The sequence below is a fragment of the Nannobrachium achirus genome (genome assembly GCF_963921795.1).
Source record: "Nannobrachium achirus genome assembly, chromosome: 1".
Classification (NCBI taxonomy): Eukaryota; Metazoa; Chordata; class Actinopteri; order Myctophiformes; family Myctophidae; genus Nannobrachium; species Nannobrachium achirus.
Genome location: NC_137810.1, coordinates 73,238,976 through 73,251,953, shown reverse-complemented (window position 1 = coordinate 73,251,953; position 12,978 = coordinate 73,238,976). Strand labels below are relative to the sequence as shown.

The 12,978-nt window shown below is 43.1% G+C and overlaps 1 protein-coding gene across 1 annotated transcript; it reads left to right on the top strand.

Moving 5' to 3' along the window:
- Positions 1-7,022: 7,022 nt before the first annotated feature.
- Positions 7,023-8,141, top strand: LOC308289814 (tubulin beta-1 chain-like; the record flags this gene model as incomplete). The annotated part of the gene is made up of 1 exon (XM_080731579.1): positions 7,023-8,141. Exon 1 carries the CDS (start codon positions 7,131-7,133, stop codon positions 8,139-8,141), a length of 1,011 nt encoding a protein of 336 aa, XP_080587705.1. The 5' UTR covers positions 7,023-7,130.
- Between the last annotated feature and the right edge of the window lie 4,837 nt (positions 8,142-12,978).

Below are 12,978 nucleotides of genomic sequence, written 5' to 3'. Positions count from 1 at the left end.
CCAAAGACCTGAAGAATCTAGAAGGTACTGTACAGAGACTGATAACAACATAACCTTTGATTTAAAGACTCTGGTGTAACATCACACTGTTACAATACAAGGTTATAATACAAGGTGATAACGGCATCTATTATTGCTTTAGCATTGTGCTTATAGCTTAATGCTTTTATGCTTTGAACATTCTTCAGGCTCCACCTTAGCTCATAGCAGTTAGCATAATAGTTGCCTACCCTCGATGACCATACAGGCTTATGCAAAGGTAAAATGTAATTTAGATAGCATTTTTATATAGACTGACTGTGTTTAGCTATAGCTACAGATTATTTATGTTTTAGATTTTATTGAAAAGGTCCTTGGTTTACCTACGTTTTAAGAGTACTACCTCTATGCATTTGATGTATTACCTTGTGCTGGATTAAGAGCATCTGATAAATGCCTGTATTGTAAATTGTAATTGTAAATGGTGGTTTTCATTTCAGAATCCGTTGATGGGACAAGTGGTTATTTTTCAAGACATGAGGATGGAATCGATGCTGCTGTCTCTGACATCTCCAAACAGCTGGTAGGTACTTTAATTTGTCTATCAGCGTATTCATCATTCCTAATCTAACAAAACTCAATGGACACTCTTTTCTGCCTCCATAAAAAATAAAGTCAACTGCAAAACTTGTCTGCAACGACTAGAAATACTACATGGCAGTTGTAAGCCTCTGCCAACCAGCTGTATTTACATCTGTCTGTTTCACATTCATATAATTTCTATCCTCTTTAGTAAAAGTATCAATACTGCAATATAGAAACACTCTGTTAGGGCACGGTCACACTGCACTTTTATTCTACCTGTCCGGAATGTAGGGCTCAAGTGGTTAATGTTGATTTTGTAATAATAATCAAAAGAAACTAAAGTTTTCAAATTATTGTAATGGCGTAAGATTAAGCCTACATAATTTGCCTCTTGATATGTAATGGAGTAGAAGTAAAAGTATTGACAATTGGAAATGGAAAGTAAAGCAAAAGTACCTCAACATTTTACTTAAAGTAGGACTGTCACCTAAATATTTCAAGTTGTACTATGTAACTTTTTTTATAAAACAAATCTTAAAATTCTCCTAACTATTAAATCACAAAAGTTTTAGAAGATCCGCGCCGTGAATTTCAGCCTGTAAAGCCTTCTCTGTATGTAAACTGAGATCCTTGCCGTGGACCGGATCTCGCGCCAAAATTGCGTCATCACACTACCGGCCAATCACAGCGAGGGTTATACAACTGCCGGCCAATCACAGCGCATCTTGAAGTGGGGTCGCTATGGCAGCCATATTTGTTGTCGCCCGTTTGTACCATCCCTTCTCTAGGTAATTTCGCCTACCAGGCAGGGTGAAGGAGTCCGTATCTCTGGAATTACTGAACGCACAGGAACAAGGGACCCCTTAAAAGATAGATCTCAGCGAGGTGGAGGCAGACGCGGGGGTCTGAAGGTACGAAAAACGTCCGAAAGACGCGGACGCGACCGCGGTTTGCTATAGGGCTAATGACCACTAGTTGGGCATCTTACACAGTATGGCTTTCACTTTCAAAAACACTGTTGGTAATTTTATCGTCTAATCAGGCTTTTATGAACACCCTGAAATATTTAGATATTTGATGTAAATGTCATCAGGCCCTCCAGGCCCAGGTCCTCTCCCCATACAGACCAATTGTAACTTCAAACTCCATTTTAACCATGATAGATTCAATAAAAAACACCCATTATTTTTTTCTGTTGACTCATGCATACTATACCCTCCTAATACGTGAGCAGGCCGTGTTTTTTTCGATACTTTTTTTCATTTATTTTTAAAGTTGTACTATGTAACTTTTTTTATAAAACAAATCTTAAAATTCTCCTAACTATTAAATCACAAAAGTTTTAGAAGATCCGCGCCGTGAATTTCAGCCTGTAAAGCCTTCTCTGTATGTAAACTGAGATCGTTGCCGTGGACCGGATCTCGCGCGAAAATTGCGTCATCACACTACCGGCCAATCACAGCGAGGGTTATACAACTGCCGGCCAATCACAGCGCATCTTGAAGTGGGGTCGCTATGGCAGCCATATTTGTTGTCGCCCGTTTGTACCATCCCTTCTCTAGGTAATTTCGCCTACCAGGCAGGGTGAAGGAGTCCGTATCTCTGGAATTACTGAACGCACAGGAACAAGGGACCCCTTAAAAGATAGATCTCAGCGAGGTGGAGGCAGACGCGGGGGTCTGAAGGTACGAAACACGTCCGAAAGACGCGGACGCGACCGCGGTTTGCTATAGGGCTAATGACCACTAGTTGGGCATCTTACACAGTATGGCTTTAAGAATAAATATATATATTTTAATGAATCTATCATGGTTAAAATGGAGTTTGAAGTTACAATGGGTGTGTATGGGGAGAAGCCCTGGAGGAGGAGGGCTTGATAACATTTACATAAATATCTAAATATTAAATCAAGCCAATTAAAAACCGTCCAGGGTGTTCATAAAAGCCTGATTAGACAATAAAAGGACCAAAAGTGTTTTTGAAAGTGGAATATCCTTTTAAAATATAAGTTAATATTTTTATGATGTCAATGTGGGAATGCGCAATAAGCCAATCAAATTAATTTATTGACTGTACTTGACTGTATGTCTGTACAATGTACATTCTCTTCCCATCGCCCGCAGCACCGCTCTCGCAGTCACAGCCCTCAGAAAGCAACTTCTCTGCTCCCACAGGGCTACTGGGCTAGCACTAAAGCTAAAGCTAAAGACACAAATTTATATATACGTACATCTGTGCATATAAAAAATATATTTCCACCCAAATCTGGTTGTTACTTCACCATTATTCATGAGAATATGTTTTTTTATGTTTAATTGTTGAAATAACGAAAACGCTAAAATTCACCTAGGGGGGTTTGCCTCTCGCCGGGAAGCAGGGCTCTAAAAGCGGGGGAATTTCCACCTTTTTCCGCCCCTTTTCCCCCCCGCCCCTTTGTCCTCACTCGCACACGCTTGTCGCCTCGCACAGCCACACACACACACACACGCACACACACACACACACACACACACACACACACACACACACACACACACACACACACACACACACACACACACACTTGAAGAAAACGTGGAGAAGAGAAAAGACAGGCTAATTCTGACCAAGGAGAAACCATTTTAACAGCGGTTTTGAATTTCATCAATATATCTACCCTCCTTCAAATCACTTACTTACTTCAAGATTTTTTCTTTGTTTTTATCCGTATATTGAAACTATTAAAGTGATCCCTGATTTGTAAGCCATGTAGGCCTTAATATGTTATAATAACCCTCTTTAACCAAAATATACCTTTTAAAACACTTGGAATATATTCCTTTCAGAGAAAAAAAGGTATATGTTCAACCCCTGGGGGGAGCCATTGCACTGTTCGTCGCATGCAGTGATGACGTAGGCAATGCATTTTGGCTGGTCGGGCCCATAGGTTTAATATGGAACGTCAAAACAACGTTCTCTTTACAATATTTAAAACATTGTCTTGAAGCTCAGATTAACTGTAGTTAGTAGTGTGGTGCTTTTCTGTTCTGTTCATATCAAGTAGGATGTTTTGCCGTGCCTGTAAGTGTTTAATTCAACATCTAAACCTGTTTACACCGCCATTTTAAATGGGCCCGACCAGCCAAAATGCATTGCCTACGTCATCACTGCATGCGACGAACAGTGCAATGGCTCCCCCCAGGGGTTGAACATATACCTTTTTTTCTCTCAAAGGAATATATTCCAAGTGTTTTAAAAGGTATATTTCGGTTAAAGAGGGTTATTATAACATATTAAGGCCTACATGGCTTACAAATCAGGGATCACTTTAAGCCACGGTGGTCACTGGTCCCCATTCTGACATCGTGGCTGGCTGTGAGCGCTGGTTAATCGCGTTAGAATGCGTTCTCCATAACGTTAATAGTTTCAATATAAGGAACGATGTTGGGGGTAAGTAAGTGATTTGAAGAAGGATATATATTGATGAAATGGAAACGCTGTGTTTATCTGCATTTCTCCAGACCAGAGGCTGTCTATCTGTCTACTTCTCTTCCCCGGCCCGGGGAGTGTTATTGACAACATGTTGTAACATTAGATGAAATGGCCACACCTAATTAACTTATTATTGACAAGGCAACAATCTGACGTGTGTTGAGCATATTCTAGTCCGTTATTTCAGTAATGTTCAACATTAAGTTACTGTGGAACACCTTGCCTTCATTAGCATAATAAGACCTACAGCATAATGTACTAATGTATGGTATGAATAAGTGTAAATGTTTTAATGTTACATTTTGCACCGTGCTTATTTGGCCTCCCTGTTGATTTGTATTGTTGTCCTCTGCCCTCCTTCTCTCCAGACTAAGGAGACCAACCCCAAAGACCCCAAGGATCTGGAAGGTAAGAGACATTACAAACTAGTCCTGCTGCCCGGGGTACTGTATATGAGGGATTGAATGTAGGAGTCACAGAAGTAATGTTGGAGTGGCCGTTGGGCATATCTTTATGCCCATATATGGTGTTCCATGTTGGAGTGCCTGTTGAGCAGATCTTTATGCCCATACAGTACATGGTGTTCTGTGTCCAGGCCAGTCTGTGATGACTATGGCGTATCTCCAAATTTGGGCACTGTTTAGTATCAGTGATGTCACAGCATGCGGCTGTTACCTAGGTGGCAACACTGTTTAGTATCAGTGATGTCACAGCATGCGTCTGTTACCATGGTGGCAACACTGTTTAGTATCAGTGATGTCAGCATGCAGATCAGCCGGCGGACAGACATTTGCTAAATTAATAGTTAGATATGGGTAACGCTGTGGCAGTCCACTCTCTATTATATTATGATGATATATACATTTATGCTCTGTAGGTTACGGTACATGCTCTGTTGCGACAACTCATGGTCTGTGTTGTCATGGCATCAGGCACTAACAAATCAGTCAGCTCCATATGGGCACAAAAGTATGCCCATGCATGGGCCTATACTGATGACAGGGATCTCCATATATGGGCATAACTGATTTACAAGTACTGACAGATACTGAGATCCATATATGGGTGGCAGTGTGACGTAGGTGTGAGGGCCGTAGCGCAGTGGTTCCTTCACTTATACATATTGTGATGTCATGTGAAGCATGACCAATTATGTCTGATATGTCCAATCAGAAAAGAGGCAGAAAAAGTGCATTGAACACAATGGACTTTGGGGTTACAGGAGAGTTAACTGAAAACAGGCTTACCCAAGGTGAAATATAAATTTACAGAAGATACTAGAACAATAGTCATAGCATGTAGCAACCACATTAATATAACCTTTCATTTAAAGACTGTGGTGTAACATCACATGGTAATAATACAAGGTGATAACAACATCAATTATGTCTTTAACGTTGTGCTTATAGCGTGTTAGCGATGTTTCCATAATCTCCCTGGGGGACTGGAGCTGCTTCCCCAGGTCGACCCTCATGGTCCACTCATTGCCCGGTGAGAGGAGTCTTACTGTATCTCCCTGGCAGGAGGGTTTGATTCTCTCTCTCCAGCCCTAGCAAACTGGATGAGAAGTCTGCCTGGAGTGGAAGGTCTACTGTTTGCCTCCTGTCTGCATGCCTCTGTCACCTTTGCCAGCCATTGATGCAGCATGATGCATCATATGATGCAAAATGCATCACAAGTCATGCTGAAATACTAAAATATCTCAAAACACAGATTGAACACAAAAAAATAACTCTTGTATTGTATTGATCATGTCCCAAACAACAATAAAATAAGATCTGGTTGTCCCAGAGGGGAAGTGGGCCTTTAAAGGATGTTTAATGTCCTGACACCATCCATTAAAGGATACAGTATGTATCACCGGTAGGGATGGAGCTCGATACAAACTCAACAACAAATGCATCGAGTACCCGGTATCAATAAGCTTTGGGCCCATGACGACGTCATGTTTAAACAATCAAGACAAGAGGCGATCAAGAAATGATTACAGTACTATTCCTAATATAAGCCATGTAACACTTATTGCACACTAATGAATGATTGTTTTAATGATATTTAATGATAATATTTGTTACAACAATACAATACTCACAACAATTGGCCAATAATAAAAGATACCAGTTCTCTTCCGAATTGGTCTCATGTCTTTCCACAAAATATTAGAAAACGCTCAATAGTGGTCTGGATAAATAAGCAGGATAGATAAGGAGCTCATTATCAATAAAAAATTAACAAGGTCCATCCCTAATCACTGGTTTCTTTCAAAAGTTTTCTGACTGACCATTTCTCTTTCACTCATCTCTCCATCCAACCCTGCAACAGATGCCGTCGCTCTGTGCGACTATGAGGCACAACACGACAAAGACCTGGGAATCAAGAAGGGAGACAAACTCAGAATCTTAAACAAGTGAGTCTATTGCTGTCCCTTTTGACTGGATCCTATGTTATGTTTACTATATACCATCTATTGTGATGTAGACATGACATCATGTACATGATTGAATAGGATTGGTTTATATTGATGATGTATATTGTGAATGTTAACCTAGTGATTGTGAATGCTAACTTGTCGATGCTGATAAATGCTGACTTGGTGATTGTGAATACTAAACTGCTAGTGTTGAATTTGGCTAATTTATGGTTAGAACAGCTAGCCATTGATTGATCATGGCCACACACACACACACACACACACACACACACACACACACACACACACACACACACACACACACACACACACACACACACATATATATTAACCACATTTATATGTAATGTGTGTAATAATAAAGATATTATTTAATATCTTCAATTTAAAAGGGAAAAGCATTTATGATTGCCAGACCCATGAAATGGGTAGGCCTACATAAGCAAATGTCGGTCCGGGTTTTCTATATAAAGGGTATATATGATGATGACATGATGATGACATGCCTACAAAAGGCATGATGTCATAAATGATGATGACAGACAGGTACACGTACAACGGCGACAGCGACCTGCAGCTGGAGAGGACCAACGTCTACTACACCGAGGCCACCAGCAGCAAGTTCGTCCCTCGCACCGTGCTGGTGGACCTCGAGCCGGGCACCATGGATGCCGTGAGGTCGGGCCCCTTCGGCCAGATCTTCAGACCGGACAACTTTGTCTTCGGCCAGACGGGTGCCGGCAACAACTGGGCCAAGGGCCACTACACTGAGGGGGCGGAGCTGCTGGACTCGGTCATGGACATGGTGAGGAAGGAGGCGGAGAACTGCGACTGCGTCCAGGGCTTCCAGCTCACCCAGTCGCTGGGCGGCGGCACCGGCTCGGGCCTGGGCACGCTGCTGATCAGCAAGATCCGCGAGGAGTACCCCGACCACATCATGAACACCTTCAGCGTGGCGCCCTCGCCCAAGGTGTCCGACGTGGTGGAGCCCTACAACGCCACGCTGTCCATGTACCAGCTGGTGGAGAACACGGACGAGACCTTCTGCATGGACAACGACGCGCTCTACGACATCTGCTTCCGCACGCTCAAGCTCACCACACCCACCTACGGCGACCTCAACCACCTAGTGTCGGCCAACATGAGCGGCGTCACCACCTGCCTGCGCTTCCCTGGCCAGCTCAACGCCGACCTGCGCAAGCTGGCCGTCAACATGATCCCCTTCCCCCGCCTGCACTTCTTCCTGCTGGGCTTCGCGCCGCTCACCAGCCACGGGAGCCAGCAGTACGTGCAGCTCACCGTGCCACATGTGATCCAGCAGATGTTCGACACGCGGGTCGCGGTGTGCGACCCGCGCCACGGCCGCTACCTCACCGTGGCGTCCATGTCCATGCGCGAGGTGCAGAACAAGAACGCCAGCTACTTCATCAAGTGGATCCCCAACAACAGCAAGATGTCCGTGTGTGACATCCCGCCGCGCAGCCTCAAGATGGCCTCCACCTTCATCGGCAACAGCACGTCCATCCAGGAGCTGTTCAAGCACATCTCGGAGCAGTTCACCGCCATGTTCCACCGCAAGGCCTACCTGCACTGGTACACGGGTGAGGGCATGGACGAGATGGAGTTCACGGAGGCCGAGAGTAACATGAACGACTTGATGTCAGACAGCCTATAAAGGGACAGCCTATAAAGGGACAGACAGCCTATAAATGTACCGTTAAATTTATAGGCCCAGAGGGTTGGCAGAACCGGGGTCTGGCACAACCAGGTTGACCTGGTCTAGTTATTTAAAGAAAAGGAAGTCCACAATATATCATACTCCCTAAATATTTTCGCACCGCTCACTTCGCACTGGTGCGATTTTTTTTTTTTTTTTTTTTACTGAACCAACTGAGACCGGTGGTTAGTGAACACCTGGACCCCCTTCAGTTTGCCTACCAGGCTGACATTGGGGTCGACGATGCCATCACCTATAGTACATGCTCCACAAGGCCTTCACCCACCTGGAAGATCTAGTAGTGGGAGAAATATGTGAAAAAGGTGTTCACTTCCGGCAGAAAGCGTGAAAATTTGCACCTCAAAAATGTACGGATCCAAGCACTTTCTCTAATTCACTTAACATACAGGGAAAAAAGACCCCCCAAAAATCTTCTTTAAATAGCATGTGAGGGGTCTATCTAGGGGGTTTTCATGATTCTGAATCCATTCCAAGCATTTGTTTTGCACAAAAAACATTCCTTGGGCTAGAAATGGACCCCACAAAATTACAGTTTAGTGATGAGTCATCACTTTTCACAGTTTTGTAGGGTCCATTTTTAGCCCAAGGAATGTTTTTCGTGCAAAACAAATGCTTGCAATGGATTCAGAATCATGAAAACCCCCTAGATAGACCTCACATGCTACTTAAAGAAGATTTTTTGGGGGGTCTTTTTTCCCTGTATGGTAAGTGAATTAGAGCCACCAGATCCCATGGGAAAAGTGCTTGGATCCGTCAATTTTTGAATTCGGCGCACAAAAATACCCCTAGGTGCAAATTTTCAAGCTTTCTGCCGGAAGTGAACACATTAGCCTATTTTTGTTTCATATTTCTCCCACTATGGGCTGCATGGACAAAATTGTGTTTTTTTTTTTTTTTTTACGACTTTGTGCTTTCAGCACTATCCAACCCCCTCTGCTTGTGGAGAAGCTTGCGCTGATGGGGGTGGACAAGGGCTTGGTGGCATGGATCACAGACTACCTTTAGGCAGACCACAGTATGTGAGGCTGCAGAGCTGTCGGTCTGATGTGCTGGTGAGCAATACGGGTGCCCCTCACCCTGTTCACTTTCTACACATCGGACCTGTCATCTCTAAGACCTGTCATCTGCAGAAGTTCTCGGATGACACCGTGGTGGTCAGTCAGATCTTGGGCGACAACACGGCTGAGCACGATGGTGTGGTGAGGGACTTTGTGCAGTGAAGTGAGGCTAACCACCTCAGGCTCAACTCTAGCAAGACCAAGGAGATGTTGGAGGACTTCCGCACTTCCAAGAGAGTTCCCCAGGTGCCAAGCACCATATATGGAGAGGTGGTGGAGTTTGTGGACAACTACAAATTCCTAGGAGTGCACCTGAACATCTCACTGGACTGGATGCGATTCACAGTAAGGGGAAAAGCAGGCTGTTCTTCCTGATAAGTCTGAGATCGTTTGGCATGTGCAATAGGATGCTACAGATGTTCTACCAGTCTGTCATGGCGAGTGTTCTTTTTTTGTTGAAGCGGTGAAAGCCGCTTCCAATGAGTGGCTTTGTGTGTCCCACGCCCATATATGGTAATTTCAGTCCAGAATGAACAGGTTTTTTCAAAAACAAAATGTGTGTTTCATGTCCATATATGTGACTAGGTCTGGTACTTTGTTCCTTATGTCTGCATTGGTCATTTTTCTTTTTTGTACAGATTATCCAAGTACAGAATCTAAGCTTTCATATGATGTATCATTTGTTGGAATTGGAGCATATTTGAAGAAGTTATGGACATTTTAAACTTGTTGCACCATAAAACCCAAAGTGCTTAAAAAGCCATTTGAATGCCAGGAACATTTTGACACCTCTAGGTAGCCAGAAGTGGGTGTGACAATGGGAGGGACAATAGGTACTTACCTACACCCCTAAATCACTCCCCCCAAGTCAAACCACACCCACAGTGGTATAGCTGTCAACTTCAAATGTACTTTTATTTACTACAATTATTTAAAACTACTATTTAGTAGTAGACCTGTGGTAATATATTGTGCTATAGTGCTTGCAGCCATGTCAGAAATAGTGGCCAGTGGTCTTTTCTACCTCCTCCCCTCCTTATATGCTCATCCTGTCATTTTCTTCTTTTTGTAGTTTTTATTTTTCACTAAAATAGTGTATTACAAAAGTACCTACATTTTATAATTAAGTAAAAGTATCAATACTGCAATGTAGAATCACTCTGTTACAAGTAAAAGTCCAGAATTAAAAATGTACTTGAGTAAAAGTACAAAAGTATTGGTATCCAAATGTACTTAAAGTACCAAAAGTAAAAGTACAAAATGTTTGAAAATAGCGGATCTACAAGCTCACAACGCGTCGCACCGCAATGCGTTGTGAGCTTGTAGATCGGCTATTTTCAAATAGCCTTGGTATAACATAGGGCTAAAGTGGTTTATGTATGTTTTAAACTTTAGTTATTGCTTTGTAGATTTTGATTTTAATAGTCCAAAACATACATTAACCACAAAGGCACAAAGTTATATGGGGCACCAGTTTTCGTCAGTCCACGTTGCTCTACGGGGATGCACGTGCGCAACACCGTAACTTGTGACCTATCGAAATTGGTCGCCGGCTAACTGTGCTATACATGTAACATCATCAGTGTTTCTGTAACTTCAGTCAGAAGGATAATCTGACGGTTCTGACAGGCTTAACCGCCCGCGTTGTGAGCTTGTAGAAGAGCAACAATTCCAGTTGTGTATACGATGCCTGCGTTTGCCTGCAGCTAGCGCTAGCTAACGTTAGCGTTAGCCGTTAGCCACTGCTAACTGCGTGAAGCTAACGCTATAGCGTATCTCGCAGCTCGGCCACTAGTCTGTAGTATAACATAAAGCCCCGCCGTTCTCGAACGCTTCTTGCCTTTTGTGAACATTATATCCAAAAAGTAAAGGTCCTATGCCGGTCTCTTATCTGTTTACTTCATAAGCGTGGAAGAAAATCGAAGCAGCTTGTTGAAATAAAGTTTATATCGCTCATTTTGTCAGCCGGTCCTTTGTTTTTAGACATGCTACCTCCCCTGGTCACGTGGTATAGACACAACGAATAATAGAGGGGAAAATAATGCACCGGCTGACAAAATGAGCGATATAAACTCTTTATTTCAACACGCTGATTGGATTTTCTTCCACGCTTGAAAAGTAAACAGTTGAGAGAAGTGTATAGGACCTTTACTTTTTGGACAGAATGTTCACAAAAGGTATGAAGCGTTCGTGAGCGGCGGGGCTTTATTTTTTACCACAGACGAGAGGCTGAGATGTGAGATACGCTGTATAGCGTTAGCTTCCCATTAGCGCCGGCTGTTCCATTACGAGAAGACATCATCGCTGCTGCGTCTTTCTTTGTGTGCCCGAGAGCGACTCAGAGAGTCAGATCACGACGTATAAATCAAAAAATAAATCCTTCCAGAATATTGTCTTCTGCAAACCAATAACATTAGCGAGATGAAGTTAGTCACTGAGAGAGTGTTTACACACTAGAACCAGATGCACCACTGTATAGGCGGTGCTCAGAGCGTGAACACGAGTGAAACCTGAGGAACAATGGATTCCGTCGGCCAATCGAAACGCTATGCAAATCTAAAGAGCTGACTTCTCCGCCTCCAGAAACGGTCTGTAATCTCTCCCAAAGTAAGGCAACTTTACTACACCAGTGTTAACATTTGGCAACCTTAACAAAGATATCTTATGGAATGAAAACCCTCTAATATATTCAAACTGTGTTTATATCAAAAAAACGAAAAACAAAGACAAAACTAAATCACTCTTGTTTTGTTGTTTTCTGACTTTTAAAATTGCCGACATTTGGACGGTTCCTCCAGCCTCGGACACATATGGTCATTTCAGTCCAGAATGAACAGGCATTCTCAAAAACAAAATGTCTGTCACCTCATGTCCATATATGGTCATTTCAGTCCAGAATGAACAGGTTTTATCTGTCCCGTACGTCCAGAATATCAGTCCAGAATTAATAGGCTTTTTAAAAAAGCAAAATGTGTGTCCCATGTCCATATATGGCCATTTCAGTTCAGAATGAACAGGTTTTATCTGTCCCGTACGTCCAGAATATGTGTGTAGTGTCCCTCCCGGTCTGATGATTGGATACTTTGAGGATGGGTCAAGCTTCACATGATAATTCGGCCCTCAGGTTTTATCTGTTTTTTTTTGTTTTGTTTTTTTTAAACCTATTATACCGGCTGTCATACCGGCTCTCCAGACAATTCTATACTAAGATTCACCGCTTCACTTCGAACCGAGGTTTGATTTTTAATAACCTGCTGGGGTGGCAACAACAGAGCGGGTGACACCTTTAACCTAAACAGGCTGGTGAGGAAAGCAGGCTCTGTCGTTGGGTCCTCTTTGCAGGGGGTGGAGGAAGTAGCCAGAGTGCGAATGGCTAGGAAGCTGGACTCCATCTTGAAGAACTCATCCCACCTGTACTGATTAACATAGCCCACGTTATCCACCTTGTATTGAGATCTTCAGTTACTGGAGTAAGAGAGGAAATGACCGTTTCGCCTACCCAGGACGGAGATGCGAGAGACTGTACCGGCTGCTCTCAAGCTATACAATGAGACGCTTGCTTGACAAGGACTACCTTCCTAACCTAGGACGATGGTAGCCTTTTTAACTGGAACTATAGTTGTGCTGACTCTCTAAGGACCTTTCCAGGGAGGGTGCTCATGTGCATCTTGCTGTGTCACCCGTTCTTGTTTTAATTTTTTAATTTGTGTTTCTTG